The sequence below is a fragment of the Spinacia oleracea genome, chromosome 1, assembly GCF_020520425.1.
Source record: "Spinacia oleracea cultivar Varoflay chromosome 1, BTI_SOV_V1, whole genome shotgun sequence".
Classification (NCBI taxonomy): Eukaryota; Viridiplantae; Streptophyta; class Magnoliopsida; order Caryophyllales; family Amaranthaceae; genus Spinacia; species Spinacia oleracea.
The window spans coordinates 86,831,795-86,851,075 of record NC_079487.1 but is presented as its reverse complement, the minus strand read 5'-3'; the positions used below and the strand labels follow the sequence as shown (position 1 = coordinate 86,851,075).

The window sequence follows — 19,281 nt, the reverse complement described above, 5'->3', positions numbered from 1 at the left end:
AATTACATAATTAAAGGACATATTATTGCGATTAATCGTAATATTTATCAAATACGAAGTATATGAAGTGGTCATTTCATAAAAATGAATGCAAATACAACAAAGGAGGGTACAATTCTGGTACCAAATGGTTCACCTCTGTAAAATAAGTATAATACAATATAGTGTTCAATATAGTATAATCAATATAGAATGAAATTCAAAAAATAAGTATAATACAATATAGTGTTCAATACAAAATAAGTATAATACAAAATCACATTGAGAGGTAAAGTTGTATGAAGTATTAGAAACATATGAGTGCGATTAATAGTAATACTTATCTAGCACGAAGTATATGAAGTAAATCATTTTATAAAACACATATGGGATTGAACCAAATACTAACAAGTAACCTAAATGCAACTTATGGTTACCAAACTTTATACTTTTTAAGTGTAACAAGCAAATTAAACGTAATCTATGGTTATTATCATATAATGTACACATGAGATACAAAAATATTAATAGTTGACGTGTAACTTCAAATAAAACTAGAAGAACAGTTATGACTTCTAATTATTAACGTTTTTTTAATTATTTTATTATTATACAAATGTTAACATTTTCTAAAATCACAGATTTAACATCACCAATATTTATTTCAAACAATGATAAGCCCTTAAAACTAGATCGAACGGTTATGACTTCTAATTATTAATGTTTTTCATTATTATATTCTTATATAAATATACCTTTTCTAAAGTCACAGATTTAATATTACTAACATTTATTTAAAACTATTAAACCCTTTAAAATATGTACCAATACAACATAGTTTGGTACATTTATGACGGCCAAGGGTACTAATTCAGTGTTAATGGGCCCCTTTTTGACCTGTAAATGCATTATTCTCTTTAAAATAAGTAGCAATACAATATAGTATTCCAACTTGAATGAGTTACGGGTCATATTCTATGGGTAAATGTCACCTAATTCACAAGTTAATTGACAACACAATGTGATTACTCCTATAGTTATTTGAACTCATTAGTCCATAAAAGGGAGAATCCAAAAGCGAGAACACGTCATAATACTTAATAGGAATACAATATAAAATGCCCCAAATGGGAGAATCCAAAAGCAAAATACAACATAAGTTCCTCACAAAACAATGAATCCAACCATACACCGTGATAATAATATAAACGTCATGAACACCAACATGTCCCACTTCGAAATTTCTTGTGGAGGTGTCATCATGGACATCCAGGGAGTAGAAGGAACCATCATTCTCTTCCGTATTTCTCATCCTTAGAAGATAATTACTCCTTATCTCTTGCATAATGCTGTAAAACAATCATCCATTAGCAATATTTTACAAAATCAAGTTCATATTTTTCGCATATTCAATACCAATACAACATTACATAGTACTGATACATAACATTCCAGTACCAACACATACCAAAAGCAATCATTAGCAACATTTTACAAAATCAAGTCCATGTTTTTCGCGTATATTAATACCAATACAACATTATATAGTACTAATACATAACATTTCAGTACCAACACATAAGAAAAACAACCATTAGCAACATTTTACAAAATCAAGTCCATGTTTTTCGCATATATTCAATACCAATACAACATTATATACTACTCACACATAACATTTCAATACCAATAATAAGCAAAGCAACCAAGCAACGTTTTACAAAATTATTTTCGCATTTATTCAATACCAACACAACATTATATAGTACTGATCATAACATTTAAGTACCAACCATAAGCATAACAACCATTAGCAATATTTTACAAAATCAAATTCATGTTTTTCGTATTTATTCAATAACAAATACAACATTATATAATATTGATACATAACATTTAAGTACCAATACATAAGCAAAGCAACCAATAACAATATTTTGCAAAATCAAGTCCATGTTTTTCCCATTATTCAATACCTATACAAGATTATATATTATCGATACATATAATTTTAGTACCAATACATAAGCAAAGCATAACAGAGCCGAGTTTGACAACTATCTGTGATATGGTAGATTCTCTTCCTGATTTCTTTTCTCTAATAAATGGAAAGTAACATATCCAATCTACAAAAATCTAAACCATAAATTTCCTTAAAAAATCCAATTGCCACCATTTTCAACAATTTATTTGCAAAACAATGAAATTAACGCTACGTATTCGTTAAAAATATCATTCGAATTTCAACAATTAATAAGCGTAAATACGCAAATGGTCATGTGTAAGCATAAATTATGATTCTAATTTCAATAATAAATAATAATAAATTACGAATGTTCACAATTCTCATCCCAATTTCAAAAAATTATGATTCCAATTTTTGTTTGCCCTAATTGTTAACACCTAACTAAAATTGTAAAAACAACAAAAAATTAATAGGGATGAGACTTACCTTGAATAATTGATTTTCTGCAAAAATGGTGAGGAGATAAGAAATTCAGAATGTTCTTCAGAAATTGAGGAAGAAGGAGGAAGAAGGAGGTGTTTCTCTCTCTTCAATTTGTTTCCCCCCTTTTCTTTCCCCCCCCTTTTCCCCCCTTTTTCCATAACGGAGCCCGTTTTCAGAGAGTTAGTTTTCCTTTTTTTATTTTTCATTTTATATTATTTTAATCCACTTGTGTCCATATTGGACACAAGTCACTTGTGACTTATACTTCCTCATGGGAGAACATGGGAGAAACACGTGTTTATTTATTTGTCTGAATATGTTTCGACAGCGAAAAGCGTCGAAATATGTAACTTAAGAATTCGCGCACATAAATTATAGCGACTGTTTACAAAACCGTCGAAGGAAATCCGTCTATAATTGTATTATTTTCTTGTAGTGTGATTTTCCATGGAAAACATTTTCCAAGGGAAAACACAATTCCAAACTAGTTTTGTTTTGTTTGGTTTCTTAAAAGAAAATGGGATAAGATGGTGAAGATTGAAGGGAAGAAGGGAGAGGGAGGCGAGGAGGAAAGGTGGAAAAGCGGTTTCCCTCCCTTTCACATGAAAAATATTTTTACACATTTGAGTGAGTTATGAAAAGTTGTTTTACGTCCCTTGTCAAACCAAATAACGTAAATGATAGAAAATGGGAAAATAATTTTCCATGAAAATATCTTACGCCCTACCAAACGAAGCCTTAATCTACTCACTCCGTATTTTAATATGAGTTATACTTTGATCGTCACCAATCTGCTCAGATATGTCAAGATCATAATCAATATGCTTAGATCATTTCCATATCTGAACGGATTTGTCAGATTAAAACTAATATGTCAAAATCATGTCCAAATCTAAACTAATATGTTTAGATCAAACCGATCTATTCAAATCATGTCTCAAAACCGATATGTCGAGATCATGCTTAGATTAGAACCGGCATGTCCAGATCATATCCATATAAGGACCCATATGTCAAGATCTATATTAATTAGAGCAGATATGTCCAGATCGCATCCAAATTAGAATGAAATTTGCATATAATATGCATTAAATAATATTGGAGTGCAGTGGATGTCAAACTTCTTGTTAGATTGTTCAGAAATAGGGAAATTTTTCATCTTTTTTAAAAACATATTGTTCATTAATATTGATACAATATTTCATATTAATTCGTTTCATTTATTAGTGTGCGTAGTTATTATAAAAAATGTTTAGATGAAGAACTCAATATCTATCTTATACTACCTCCGTTCCTAAAAGTTCTTTACGCTTTCCGTTTTAGTCCGTTCCTGAAAGTTCTTTACACTCCTACTTTATTCCATTTTTACTCTTATTTGGCCCACCATAACTTACCCACTCACAATACTTTAATATTAGTTTCCACCCACTCACATTGTTGGACAATTTATAGCCACTCATTTTCCATTTGTTACCCCACCATCACATGTTCACCAAAATTCCTTAATTACCGTGCAAATAGTAACCGTAAAGATCATTTAGGAACAGAGGTAGTATAAGAAGTAGTTAAATAATGACCAAATTCAAATCAATAATATGTAACTTTCAATAATAATATTATAAATTTGAATGAAATTTATTTTACGAGTAATATTGATTAAAAATTTAATCATTTAACATATTAATAATAATCATAGGTTTTAATTTAAATATTAGTTCTGGAAAATTAGATTAGGTCATATCAGAAAAATTATATTCATTCAAATTAGGAGAAATAAAGTGAACTAAGTAGGTCTAATTAAGCCCCCAAAATTATAATTTCTAATACATATACGGAGTAATTTTTTATTGGTTATAATTGATGAGGAAAACGTATAGAAATAAAACACAGAGAAAGAAAAAGTTAAAAATTTTCTTTTAGGAATTTTCAAAAGTCTAAAATGCAAATTGATTTTATCAAACTGTATACTTTCTCAGTTTCATAATGTTCCTCATATTTACTTTTTGTATGGTCAAAGTTTTAAAACTTTGACTGTAGTTGGTAATACAATTAATTAACAAAATTAATTTGTTGGGTTTCATTGGATTGCCTTCAATGTAAATTTTCTAAATATAATTTTTTTTATAAATTTTACTAATACGGAAAACAATTTGTGTTCAAAGTAATGCATTAAATATCTCGAGAATATTGTTCTCACTATAGGTAATCAACTTTTAATGCGTCAAAATCATTTACCTCCTACATTGCTTACAAGGTGTTCTAAGTTCAAAATGTATGGTCAAATCACAACAAAAGCAACACCTTCCTACGAAAATTGAGTGAACATTTTTTTCTCTCTTCTCCTTCATCTTTTAAGGTTTCAGTTTTTTTTTTGCCGTTGCCATAAATAGTCTAATTTCTTCGGAAATTAGATTATTTTCGATGCTTCTTGTTTTTCCCTTTTTTTCCCTTTTCCATTGCTTTGTTCCCAATTTTCAAGGTTGTTCCAACGTATTGTTGACCTTTTCCAGGTTCTTGATTCTCATTCGTAGATGAGAATTTGTTTTCTAGGGTTTTGATAACTGAAAATGTGATTTGGATTGATACGAATTTAGGTTTTGTATCAACTCGTCGATCATAATAATTTTTGCGCAGATTGCGAGGTGCTCTATTTAAAAAGATGCCAGAATATTGAAAATGAGTGGTCGTGTCAAGCTAGATGCGTTGGAGTAAGAGTTGTGCTTTACGATGCAGAATAGTAATTGTTGTAAATGTACAGTTATATATTCTCTAAATCTATAGTCATAGATCTATTTTCATTCCCGGTGTTATATAACTGGTTATTAATGATTCCGTGTTTAAGACTGAGGGCTTGTGTACGATAGGTCTCGAGTTCGAATCCCCCACCCCCATTCGTAATTTATATTGCCCCTATGCCTCATTCGCACAAAAAAAATAAAAAATACCGTGTTTTCACCGGAAAAAAAAATAGAAAAAGAAAAAAGAGGACCTTCACTAGCAACGTGTGGCTACGAGCTGTGCACCAAAACACCAAGCAACCAAAAACTGTCCTACTTCTCTCCGTAATGTAATATTCCCAAATAATTTGGGGCGTTTTGAGCTCAAAAAGTCCCAAAAAATGGCAATGTTGCAAGCAATTCTTCCATATACTCCTCTCTCAAAAACCCCAATACTCTGTTTTCCACAAAACCCATCAAATTCCCACCTCCACCTCCATCTTCATCATTTCATCAAAAATTCAAATAAAAAACCCAAATTATCATTAAAAAAAGTAGACGCAATTGCATCAGATGTTACCGTTGGATCATCATCATCTTCTGGAGGAGGAGAAGATGAAGTTTTTGTGGGTCCCAGTAGCGAAGCAGAGGTCAGAGGAGTTAGAGAGGTGGCGGGTTATGATTGGACAACAGAATGGTACCCTCTTTACTTAGCTAAGAACATTCCAGAAGATGCTCCTTTGGGTCTTACTGTATTTGATAAACAGCTTGTTCTGTATCGTGATGGTTCCGGTGAGTTAAGGTGTTATGAAGATCGTTGCCCACACAGGTAATTAGTTTATCTTCTTTTAATTAATTAGTTATACATGATTATTTAATTACTAAATTGAGCAATTTACATAATTAATTAATTGCTAGTTTGAGCAATTTTAAAATACACAAATTGAATTGATGATGACATGAGGTAGCAGGTTGAATTAAGTAGCTATGTAGCTGACAGGGTGCTACAAAGAGTGACTATATAGACGGGGTTTGATACCGGGTCTTGGTTACCATGGCTACTGCCATGAGTACCACCCCTGACATTAACCAACTAAGCTAGTTTATGAATTATGATTTTGGTAAAACTAGGGGTAGATATTATTTAAGCTCTACTCTTGTTAAATTTGAAGGTAGCTATAGAAAGTTGTACATTAGGATAGTAATGGAAAGGATTGATATTAAGCATACCTTCATCCTTAACTGTACTAGAGAAAATTGAAGAGTCTGAGTACCATAGTACATCATTGATTATTTGGGTTTCTCCGATTTCTGAATCGATGTAATCTATAACTCTGCATCCTTAACTGTTGGGACTTGAGAGTATGGTTAAATGCTTGGATGCCTGGGCATTGTTTGTCAAGGGCTCAAGGCATTTTAGCCTTTTAGCATCGCTGAGATGAAATGCTAGCATATTACCTTGGAAGTGTTTGGTGAGGTAGCATCTCAAAATTAAATCAAGCTTAACTTTTTTAAATCTAAGGTAGCTTATGATAAATTTTCCTGCATATTTACACCCATAATATAGTAACGTATATTATGCATCCTATTTCTATCTAATCACGCAAATTTGAGTCATTTAATTTTACGACATTCTTTATGTCTCAGCTAGTTCAATTAGTTTTATCAAGCACCTCCAATGCAGCTAGCTAACTTTCATCACATTTCAGTTAGTACTAGCATTCTAGCGACTTGTCAACTTTTTACCTTTTTGTCGACTAATTTCGCCAAACGAAGCCTTGAAACAATAATCCAAAATCGACCAACTCCTATGAAATTAATCTGTTAACTCAGAAATCAATGCCTCAAAATTTTAGGTGAAAAAGATATTTTTTTGGTGTGTTGCCAGAACGATTATCATAAAGAAGTTCTAAATTCATTATTTTGATATTAATCCCAAAAAGATACAGAAGTTGACTTATTTATCATATGATGTTTGATGTAGGCTAGCCAAACTTTCAGAAGGACAATTAGTTGATGGGAGGTTGGAATGTTTATACCATGGTTGGCAATTTGAAGGGGAAGGCCAATGTGTGAAGATACCTCAGGTCAATACTAGTACCATCTTCTCTTAATCACCTTGAACTCCACTCTTTTCACTTTCCATCATTGCTCAAAATGCATGATTCTAATGAAGTTCTTACATGAATTTAAACTAACAGCTACCAGCAGGAGCCAAAATTCCTAAACAAGCATGTGTGAAGACTTATGAAGTGAGAGATTCTCAAGGAGTTGTGTGGGTGTGGATGTCCCAAAGATTCCCGCCAAACGCCGAGAAACTCCCTTGGTTTGAAAACTTTGCTAGGCCAGGGTTTCAAGATATCTCAACTACACACGAACTTCCATACGACCACTCCATTCTCCTCGAGAATCTCATGGACCCAGCCCACGTCCCAATATCCCATGATCGGACTGATTGGAGTGCAAAACGAGAAGACGCTCAAGCGTTGCTTTTTGAAGTCATAGAGAGAACAGACCGAGGTTTTGCTGGCTGGTGGGGTAAAGAAAGCGAGAAATCTATGTTAAATTTTCTGAGGTTTGAGGCACCATGTGTGCTCTCAAATAGTCGAGAGATAGTTGATGAAAAGGGAGAAAAAAACTACTTCAGCGGGCTCTTCCTTTGCAGGCCATCAGGGCAGGGGAAATCCATGCTAATTGTGAGGTTTGGAGCCACTAAAAGATCGCCTCTTGCTAAATTCTTTCCCACATGGTATTTCCACCAAAATGCTAGTAAGGTGTTTGAGCAAGACATGGGCTTCCTCTCGTCCCAAAATGAGGTTTTGATCAGAGAGAAAGTCCCAACAAAGGAACTCTACCTGAATTTGAAGTCTTCTGATACTTGGGTTGCAGAATACAGGAAGTGGATGGACAAAGTTGGGCATGGGATGCCTTATCATTTTGGGCATAGTACTATTTCACCCCCTGAAATTCCAGCAGTTGTTGAGCATGCCCCAGCAGGCCTATTTGCTGGACTCTCGGCTCAATCTCCTGCTAAAGGTGGGCTTGGGACCATGTATGCCCCGAATTGGTCTAACCGGTATTTCCGACATGTGATCCATTGCAAGGAATGCAGTGGTGTCCTTAAAGCCTTTGAAACATGGAAAAAGGTCCTCTCTGTTATCGCTCTTTTATCCACTGGATTCGCCATACTTGTTTCAGGAAGGCAGTGGAAAGCTCTATGTTTAGTTACCACTTCATTGTGCTTGGCTGGAGTATATGCTTGCTCTGCTGCAATAGCATTGAATACAACAAATTTCATAAGGACTCACAGGAGGCTGTAAATTTCCCCTTGTGTTGTGAGGATATATATTGGATATTTGGATAGGATATAAATGGAAGGACTGGGTTACTCTTACTACAAATTTGAGAATTCTATGTTGTACAGAAAGCTCATAGAAAAAAATGGTAGGTAGTGAAAATTTATGTATTCTGTTTTTTGGTTACGTAACTTTTGGCTGATTTAAGTGGAATGACTGATCCCTACTGTGTGGATGGATGGAGTGATGGACGCGGGTGGATTGTATTGTTACTAGCATTTCTCTATGTGTAAAGCAGGGTAAGTTCAGTCTCTTACTTCCATTTCTAAGTTCTTTCCTCAATTTTGCTGTCTAGAGCAGAGATGCTTCACTTGTAATCCCTCACCTATTACTTATGTCGCCTATATGATGTTTGATGAGTAACTTTCAATCACCCATTTTCCTTTGCTTATAGAGTTGTAGGATTCTTTAGGCGTTGGAAGTGAACATGGACACACATATATATAGTAAAACCTGTTTGTGCTTGTGCATGAGGTGTATGCCAATATTCTTATGGTTCACTGCATAAGATAGGCAAATTCATTATAGTAGCCTCATGGGAAAAAGGAAATGTGCTCATAAATTTTTAGCTTTTTCCCTCTTAACCTGTTTGGGTTCTGCATGTTAACAAAATTTGGCTTTTTTTGTGCTGCTGCTGCTGTGATTGGTTAGATTTGCCTGTCAATCATAGTTACACCTTTGGTCATTTAAACTCCACTTATGCTGGGGATCCATCTCTTTGCCTTATTGTTAACTACAAATGTATAATAGTTGAGACTTGAGAGTTGCATTTGGTAGTCACTGTCTACTGTCTACTGTCTACTGTCTAGGGTAAATGACAACTACTTCCACGAGGATAGATACAAGTGGATCTTGCCATCAGTAAATGACGGGAGCTCATCTGAATATTATTGGTTAAATTTGGATGGCCTCTGGCCTTGCTTGCACCCCTTTCGTGCTGGTCATGCTTTTTTTCCTTTTGTATATGTGATGCCTAGATATGACTTCTCTTAATTTGGTTACTTCCTTGAGTTTGCAGTTAGCACATAATAATTGATTTGTGTTTGTCAGACGATTGCGAAGGTTGCCTATATAAGTCTACATGATATTTGACATATTTATTAGGTACAGTGTGTGCTCCTTGACATTCTTATTTGGCACAAATTGAAGGTTCTTTAGGATTCAGAAATATGTTTTGGCAGAGGATGCTCTTTTGATAGACAACAGAATCATTGGGTGGCTGTTAGAAAACAGAGAGGATTCTTGAATTGGTAGGTAAATTTGAACATTCAATATAGCAAGGGCAGTGGAGATTTTTCACTGGTGTTAGACTGTTAGATGGCGTTGGCTAGATAATGGTCAAATCATCAAGTTGGATGGTTCTTCTGCTACCAGAATTAATTTTCTTAACCCGAGATAGAATTGAATATGCATGCAATTTAGAACAAATTAACCATAGCACTAAAAGAGATTCATGATAGTACAACTACAATTAGTAGTATCACAAGCATTGAATCCTGATGTATTTCATTTTCCGCATTACTCTGTTGTCTGCATTACCTTTATGGCAAGTTCAGACTTGATCATAGAATCATATAATCCTACAGATTTAATGTGAGAAATCGATTCCTTGATACAAGAATAAGCTTCCTGTGTGTAGCTGTGACTAGTTCTGAATGCATTAGCTTGTTGTTGGCAGAAATAGTCTCTATGGTTGTCAATACCAAGTAGTGCTAGTAGAGGTTCATCATGTGCTCGAAGATCCTCAATCTCTGTCATTCTGGAAATTCTATTCTTCCGCTCTTCTGATGCTTCATGATCAATTAATTGCACTTGTTGAATTCTTGCAAGTCCCTTCGCCACACTCAGTGTGTCTCCTACCTTTAAATCTTTAGGGGTGCCTTTTAGTACAACTGCCCCATGGCGATTGATCTCTTGTAAAATATTCCTTTTGTATAAGTCAGTATGGTCATAGTATTCCGTGTTACCATCACGAGTACGTCCGTGATCTGCTTGATCAGCATATAAGTCTATTGTAGCATCCACCTTTCTGATCTTATTAAGCGCTTCATTAGTAAGTATATCATCCTGTTTGAAGAAAATAGCAAGCTCCTCATCATCAGCTGCTTCTGCAGCAGCAACTTGGACATTTTTGGTACAAAGAAGATATTCAGCTCTGCAGAACTTAGCCCAGAAGTCTTTCTCTGAGATCTTGTGTGGTACATTGGTAAGAAATGCCTGACAAACTGCTGGTTTCTCAGCAAAGATCTGATGTATGATTTCTGGTGTCAATTTGAATGAGACTTTGTTTGTCAGACCATCAGTTACCGGGTTAATTCTGTGCGAAATCAAAGAACTTGTTAATCCCACTTGCTGCTTTCTCTTTCTTGTAAGACTCAATTCTTGAGAATGACCCGCTTTCCCAATAGCAGATACTTGACAACTCTTTTTGGGAATACCTATATGCTTACAGACGAACTCTCGACATATATCCCTGGATCTGAATGACTCGAATTCAAAAATATATCCACCACATCCTTTATTCTTGATCAAATTTAGCAAAGCAGGGTTATTTGGTCCTTCATTGGAGCATCTATGGCTTTGAATTGATTTAAAAGGAGACCGGAATCGAGAACTCGAAGTGGGATCAATGGGAACGAATTCGAATTCATCCAGGCTCATCTTCAAGACTCCATCTATGCCGGGGGTTTTGATAGTGGTTTTATACTTCACAAACATCTCCACCATTGGCACCATATCAGCTCTTAGTGCCATGTTCGATTTATTTGTATATAATTAGGGTTTATGTAGCAATGCTCTTATACATACTACGGTGCTTTATAGCTAGAGATTTATTGTACAAGAGATTTATACGCTACTACTAAAACCATTAAACAATTTGTATTGCTTTTAAGTTCTAACCGTAATTCTACAAACAAAATTTATGCCACTACTATAAACCACTATTAAAGGAAAATAAACTAATTATATTAGCACTACTATAACTCATTCTGTTGTTGCTTTGTTCTAAGTTCTAACCGTAATTCCACCAAAATTTATGAGCACTAATAATCTACTATAGCCCATTATTAAAGGAATATACATCAGCACTACTATAATTCATTTTTAAAGAAAAATAAATTGTAAAGTATTATACTACGCATAAACAATACAATACGATTCTAAATAAAACATAGTAGTAAAATATTAAAACTTCCTGCATTAATCTAAAACTTTATAGAGCTGTTCCGAGTATGGAACTGGGGGAGCCCTGCCTGGTGACGTTGCCCTGTCAGACAGAACGAACGTAAGCTAACCTCGGGGGTTTAACCGAGGAAACCCCCTCCGATACCTAAGTCAACAAATGGGATAATGCTCTAGAGAGAGAAAGTAGAGAGGGTTAAGAATTGTACTTGTATTGAACGTGTCCGCAAATGAATGGGGACGGTAGTATTTATAGGCGTACTATTCAGTACTTTGGCCTATTCAGATGTTGCCGCGTGTACGCTAGTGATGTACTTGTTGTTTGTCCTTTTGCTTAACGACGTATCTATGTTGTCGTCTAGCAGGTCGTTGCCCCGCAGACCTAAGGGTCTGCGCGGTTCTTGTGGACTTGTGGTACTTTCAATAGGTACTTCCTGCGGTTGCTTTGCTTGATCGGTCTTATCAGATGTCCGATGGTCTGCTCTGATGTGGATGATCTGCTAGGTTACTTCTACTCCGTACAACTAGTCCCCAAGAGTAGGGCTGACTGCTTGGAGTTAGGCCTGCTCTTTCTGTGTTTTTGGCTGCGTCCTGTACAACTAGTCCCCAAGAGTAGGGTTGACTGCTTGGAGTTAGGCCTGCTTTTTCTGGCCATAACCTGCGCGATTGGCTGTATGTATCTTTTTTTTTTTTTTTTTTTTTTTTTCAAATTTTTTTTTAAAACCGTCGTGGTTTTACTGTAGTTAGCGTTTGGAAGGAAAATAAACCGTCACGGTTTATTGCGCCCCACGTGTCCTTCATCCAGGTAAGTGACTCGAAGGGTCTTCCAATCTTGGCCGTTTATTTCTTTCCTTAAATATGGGCTTCAGTCATTTTCTTTTTCTCTCTCCTTTTTCTTACCTTCTTCATCTTCTTACTCTCTTCTAGCTTCACTTCGCTTCGAGCTCAATTTCACCATTTCCAGAGTGTTCTAACTCCAAGTTCCTTGCTTTCTTGTGTTTTCGTGTTATTCCGGTGATTGCGCGTCCATTGGTGGTGGTGCTTTCTCCTGGGATTATCGAGGTTTTCTGGGTTCGAACTTTTGCTCAAGGGTTTTAGTCCGCCATTGTCGAATTTTTGACTCCTTCTTCTCTCTTCCAGGTATTCCTTTTGCCTTCATTATGTCTTTTTTCTTTTGTTTTGCATGTCCATTTGAGTGTTTTGGTATTTTTCATGGTTTTTTGTGGTATGTGTGTTTTTGGGTGTTTTTGTGGTTTTGAGTTCGCCATTCCTGAACTTCTGAAGCTTTTCTCTTCTTCCCATTTCTCCTGCATTTTTATGTCGTTTTGCGTTCTTCTTCCTGTCGTTTTGTATTTTGTGGTACTTGTCTACTTTTTTGTTTTGACTTTCCTCCTTCTTCCCTTTGTTTATTCTTCTTCTTTTTTTTTTTTTTTTTTTTTTTTTTTTCTTTTTCTTTCAGTCAACATGTCTGATACCTCTGATAGTGCCAACCCTAGTAGCCCTGGGTATATGAGTGATTCCTCCGAGCCATACTCTCCTTCTTCCCCTTCCTCTGTCTCTTTACCCTTTGATGAAGAGGCTAGGACAATAGCAGAGAATAGGACTAAGTCTATGCATGATGTCATTTCTCGTTCTGAGCCTGCGGTGATATCTATCTCCAGTGGTTCTTCCTCTGGGGGTGGGTCCCCCGTTGTTGGCAGGGCTACGCCTGTTGTGTCAGGGCCTACTCCTGCCTTTCGTCAGCGTCTTAGAGAACTGCGCCATGAGCATTTGGCCAGGGCGGTTCGACTGAACCCTCCCCCTAACGCCCCTGTGGGATTAGATATCCAACCTTTGTCCGAAGTAGCCTGGTTGGACAGTTTTGATCAACTGGACGAGCCTTTCATTGGGGGTATTGATGGGTCATTGCATGTTTACCGCAGACGTTCTTCAATGGCAAGTGGCCCTAGCAGTGGTTATGGCGACGCAGAGCATCATCTTGAGAATCCCATTCTCGAGGAGGTGGGGCTTCTCCGACCGTTTCCGTTGTATGTCGAGGAAGATCTGCCCGTTGGCTCGACTGAAAATTATTTAAGTCCTAAAGTTTCATATGGTCCCTTAAATGCTGCGCCGGATGCGGACTGGCTCAAAGCAGCTCGTCAACATGATTATCCTGGTGTTGGAAGGGAGCTTTATGCTTTTCCCCCTGGATATGAGCTGGTTGTTGTGGGACCCGATTCTCGACTGTCCTAGATTACGGTCAGAATCCCACATAAGCCTACGGTTAGGCCTGTAATGTTTAAAAATTCGGAGTCGCCACCCTATTTTATCCGATAGGGACCGGATTTTTGAAATCATCATTTTCAAGGGAAAATAATTATTTAATAAAAAATAAATTTCCGAAAACAATGATGGCTCCATAAAATAAAAGGCTTTTTTCTTATGAAATCTGGTCTTTTGAAATCAAAGATTAAGGTCCGGGGTATAAGTTAGGAAGATCGAACGTCTGGAACTCGTCTCTCCCTCTGTTCTAAAACAGGCTCCTACTAATATGTTGTCCCTATTTTTCTACAATAATTGGTTATGATCATTCACAATGTTATTGATTTAATGCATAATGTCACATAATTTGCAAGTAGTCAAACACACTCGGATGCAATATGATATAATATATGGTGAGATAAATCTGGTGATGTATGGTGGGTTTGAGCATTAAAGTTGCCCTACGTACCGTTCATTGTGGAATTTGAATCCTCTCCCGGATCAAAACCCTACGTAGTTCTGACAAGTGTCCCTTCCTATGTGGTCAATTCCAATAGGTGAAGGGAAAAAGAGTGTTGAATAACTCAAGACAAGGTTGGTAATAGGTCTTTAACTGACTTTCTTTTGTGAATCAGATCGCTCCATCAAGGTTGTGGAAATCACCCCGATTAGTGACACCATAAAGTCTTTTGTGAAAGACAATTCAACAATAAAATGCGTCCCGATTGACGACTTTTGGATTGACTTGTTTCTGAAAAGAAAGTTGTTTTAGACTTGGTGATTTGCTCATTTTGGGTTGAACTTCACTCTATTGAGGATGGATAGTAATGTGTACTATTTGAATGGGTTTTGAGGTAATGTGTTTGGGTTTATAAAATTGACCAGATAAGTTGGGACACTTGATATGGTCTAAAATTGAATAATAGTTTCATAATAGAAATCATGTCATACTAGATTGAGAGTGATTCATTATAGGTAACAAGACTTGATGATGATAGGTTTTACGGATTTTTCATGAAATACCCCTGAATTTTTGCAAAATTCACCAAATGCCCCTCGACTTTCAGAAATTCACCAAATGCCCTCCACTTTTTAACAAATACACTATATACTCTTATTTATAAACTTAATACACAAGATGCCCTTAATGACGATTTTCCGTTAGCTCCGTTAACTTTTCCGTTAACTTTTTCCTTAACTAAACTAATTAACTCCTAATTAATCTAATTAACTACCCTAAAAAATATTTAACTGCCAACCCACAACTAACCTTCCTCCTAACTCACCCCTTTTATCTTCCCTCTCTCCTTCTTCCATGGATGCCCAATACCGATCTGCTACTTCCCTTTCTCCTTCTTCAATGGACTCCCAATCCCGATCTGCTACTAACCTTTCTCCTCTCTCCCTTTCAAATTTGAAAATAAAAATCAAAATAATGCCTCACAAATTCAGTGGCTATAGCATTAGCAGAAGCACACAATCATACTCCTCACAAATTGACGCACCAATCATACCTCTTTTCAACACCATTAACCACCACCCTTCCTACTAAACCACCTCCTCTTGCTCCGGCCGCATCTCCATTTTCTCTCACCTCCTAAACAACCCCAAATGAGGCACATGGGCTTTCATCTCCCACGACCCGGTGGACCCGAATTCGATCCTCAACCTCATCTTCCCACCCACCACCACAATCGTCGCCGGCGAGTCAGCTAACTCGCCCGAATCGACCAACTCAGACTCGTCCGGGTGAGTGTTCCGATTCGAGCCCCTTGTCGTCGTCGTTGAGTGAAAGGACGTGGGTGCGACTCAGTTCTTGGTGGCATTGGCTATATCTCGTGGGTTCAGGGAGTCTGGGATTACTAGTGTGACTGGTAAAAGGGTGATTGTTGCAATTTTTGTGTTAATTAGCTTTTTATTTTGGTTTTGAAGCAAATTTAAGGGGGAGGAGAGATATTGGGCGGATTTCAATAGTGAGAAGAAGAGGAAGAACCGAAGAATGAAGGTGGGGGAGAGAGATTGGGCATAAGATGGAAGATGGTGAGGGAAATAAGTAAAGGAAAATAAAGTTTTTTATTTTTAAATTTAGTTAGGGTAATTAAGATAAGTATGGATTAATAGAGTTAATTAGGTTAAAGTTGACGGAAATCTAACGGAATTTACAGAAAATGCTCACTAAGGGTATATAGTGTATTTGTTAAAAAGTGGAGGGTATTTGGTGAATTTCTGAAAGTCGAGGGGCATTTGGTGAATTTTGCAAAAACTCGGGGGTATTTCATGAAAAATCCGTAGGTTTTATAGGTGGGTGAATCACTTCACAATCCTATATGACTAAATTTCCAATTTGACCCGTTTATTCAATTCAAGGTCATAAACCATAAGTCACTAGGTTTATCTCATGCAAATGCGAAATGATGTATGGATCAAGCATGCAAAGTGATTTAACCAATTTAATATAAAAAACACTCGAATAATTTATTATTAAGAAGTGTGCATAAGATAATTCCTTTATTGTTTTATTAATTTGATGGTGGAACTTTAGTTTACAATTGCCATAAGTACAACAAATGTTACAATAATCATAATTCCTATCTAATGAGCAGCTTCAAGTCTTGATCCCTTCGCCTTGAACCATGTTGCCTTGATTAGTCTTCATATTTCTTCGCTTTGGATGTTTGGAAAGTAGGGATCTAAGTAAACAAAACCTATATTTTGATTTATTTAGAATTTTCCACTTTACTTAACTCAACCTAAATTGATTTTAGGTAAGTATAACGAAGTGGTAAAGGGTTTGGAGTATTATTAAATACATAATCTGTTATTTAAGAAAAATAGAATTTTATTTTGGGGGAATCGAATTTTATAAGAGAAAACCAATTTTCCTTTAAAAAAAAAAAAAACTGTTGAGAAAATTACATCTCGTTGAACTTTAAATTTGGTACCATGACCTCCCGAACTCGGATTTGAGCGTTTAATACTTTTTTGGAAAGATATAAGATTTTTATTTAACGTGTTAAAAAAATGGATTCAAAATAAAAAGTAAATAATTTATAAATAATTTTTCTTTAAAGCTGCTCCTTTTTGAGACCTTGAAGTCAAATTAAATTATAAATTAATTGTTGGAAAACAAAATCACGTTTTTATTTTTAAAATGGACTTTAGAAACATTTTAGAGTCATGTGTATAAAAATCTCAGATTTTAAAGTTTATTTAATATTTTTAATAAAATAAAACTTATTTATTTGAAACTGTCATTTTCAAGAAACTGTCTTCCTAGATTTATGTTTTTGAAAATATTCTGTAAAATTGAATAAAAATCGTGTGGAGGTGAGAGAGGTCAATTTAGAAAGCTTAGTATCTTGTCTTTCTATGATATTCTTTGAGATTTTCGAAAATAATAATTTAACCTGGTCGAATTTCACCAAATAAGAAATCGGAACCTGAAAAAGGCAGTTTTTCTAGTCTGAAGTTTAGGATTTATTGTGATTTTTATAAAACTTATTTTTGAAAAATTCCAAATGTCTTGGTCTTATAAATACTTCAAGTTTCTGTAAAAAAATTATTTTGTGAATTTTGAAAAGTGACGATATTTTATATAATTATCAACCAAATTGACAAAAAAAAAAATGGAAAATGAAGAAATTGGCTAGTACTATAGTTCCACCATCTTTCTCTTGAATTTTCTTATGCACCTTCTCACTTTAACTTCATTTTGAGAAAAATATATATTTTTTTTTTTGGTGATCAACATACATAAATAAAAACACACTTCACGTACACTCACTCTCGAATCTCGCCCGTGGTCGGTCAAATTCTAGTTGGTTTCCAAATTAGGTAACCGGCACGTATAGTGCCCTAACAGGTTATAGAGCACACATAAGAAAAGAGTTAGTAATGTATGAAAAAATAATTGGAATTCACAAAAATAAAAAGAACAAGAATATTACCTTTGGCTCTGACTAGCAATGTTTGAGAGATTAATCCAAATGATCAATTGAAATAAAAAAAAGTGACTGCAAAGTGAATCGTCCAAGAAAATTAAATAACTTCTTTTTTTTGATTTTCTGAATATTGATATTAATTAAACTAAAAACTTAATTTTTTTTTTTGATTTTTCTGATTTCACTTTAACTAAAACTATTTTTTGACTTGAATGAACTATATTTTTTCCTTTTTTACTGATTTTTTTAGAGAAAGTGAGTGAATGAGAGCTCTTTTTTTTTAGAGAGAGAGTAGAATGATGGGGGGTTGGGCCTCCCCTAAGTGAGAAAAGATGATGGTATTTATAGGGGTGGAAGGGACTAAGTTGCAAATAAACAATAGTTGAAGGTTATACGAAATAAAAATAGATTATTAGGAGGATTTTGTGAATAAATAAGCAAATTTGAGTAATCATGACTTGATTGACCCATAACTGCTTTTGTTTTATTTGCCAAACTGATAAGTTATACTGTCTGGGAGCTCAACGGGCTAAACAAGGTACTCGTCTTAGAGAAAAAATTCATGGCATAATAAACCATAAATAAGATGATCATTTTGGAAAGAGATTATCGTCCGTTTTTTTTTTTTTAAAGAAAGTCGGGCGTTAGAAATGTAGGCCCATTATTACGAAGAGGGCGTCATATAAAAATTGGTTATACATTATTCTCTTTACCCGGGGGCTCGTTGTAATACTGCGTATTAACAAGGTTGTCGTCACATTATTTGAACAATAACGTATTATACCCCCCTCTTAATAGTAATGGTACTTTTAAGAGACAATATTCACGGGAAGCACTTTTTAGAAGTATTACTCTCATGGTGTATATTCCGATATGGATACTACTCTTTTAAAAAGCGCCTAATACATCCCATATTAGTAGTAGGTATACTAGTGGTCGTAAAAATATCAGTTTCGTGATTGGATATGAGGAATTTTTATCAGTTAAGTTTATTCAAAACTGATAAATAAGAATTGGGTTTCGGTATCGGACTGTTTGAATGACATTACAATCAGTTGGTTTTATCATAAAGGGAGAGTTTCATGACTCGTGACTATTGCATGGTGAAGTGATGGAGTGAAAGCAATAGTAAATTTATCAGTTAGAAAACTGATTTGACGGATGCATTGCAGTTATTTCATTGTGCATGCATTGATGCATGTTATTGCATTGATGTGTCAATAAAGTTTTAATTTATTAAAACTTTATTTTGGTTATAAAATGCTTGTTGTCTTCATTTGGGGATGTCAGTATGTCACTTTGGTTTTTGAATGTGAGTTTGTTACTTAGTTTAGGATTTTTTTTTACTTGGGTTCACGTGCTTTTTTGGGGGATCAATCACATTAGGTTTCTTTATTTTTTTGTCTTTTTGCTTT

At 35.2% G+C, this 19,281-nt stretch overlaps 2 protein-coding genes and 2 long non-coding RNA genes across 4 annotated transcripts; 1 reads left to right on the top strand and 3 right to left on the bottom strand.

Annotated features, from left to right (window-relative positions):
- Nucleotides 1-1,067: 1,067 nt before the first annotated feature.
- LOC130466000 (uncharacterized) lies at nucleotides 1,068-2,565 on the bottom strand. Its single transcript, XR_008926009.1, has 2 exons — nucleotides 2,432-2,565; nucleotides 1,068-1,328 (listed from the first exon to the last, which is right to left on the bottom strand). It is a non-coding gene; the product is annotated as an uncharacterized lncRNA (long non-coding RNA).
- A 2,869-nt stretch (nucleotides 2,566-5,434) lies between these two features.
- LOC110778108 (protein TIC 55, chloroplastic) lies at nucleotides 5,435-8,757 on the top strand. The gene is made up of 3 exons (XM_021982666.2): nucleotides 5,435-5,974; nucleotides 7,130-7,232; nucleotides 7,347-8,757. Exons 1-3 carry the CDS (start codon nucleotides 5,547-5,549, stop codon nucleotides 8,463-8,465), a joined length of 1,650 nt encoding a protein of 549 aa, XP_021838358.1. The 5' UTR covers nucleotides 5,435-5,546; the 3' UTR covers nucleotides 8,466-8,757.
- Nucleotides 8,758-10,019: 1,262 nt separating this feature from the next.
- On the bottom strand, nucleotides 10,020-11,255 carry LOC110778107 (general transcription and DNA repair factor IIH subunit TFB1-1). The gene has a single exon (XM_021982665.2). It carries the CDS (start codon nucleotides 11,253-11,255, stop codon nucleotides 10,020-10,022), a length of 1,236 nt encoding a protein of 411 aa, XP_021838357.1.
- A 5,165-nt stretch (nucleotides 11,256-16,420) lies between these two features.
- On the bottom strand, nucleotides 16,421-18,768 carry LOC130467075 (uncharacterized). Its single transcript, XR_008927245.1, has 2 exons — nucleotides 17,873-18,768; nucleotides 16,421-17,780 (listed from the first exon to the last, which is right to left on the bottom strand). It is a non-coding gene; the product is annotated as an uncharacterized lncRNA (long non-coding RNA).
- Between the last annotated feature and the right edge of the window lie 513 nt (nucleotides 18,769-19,281).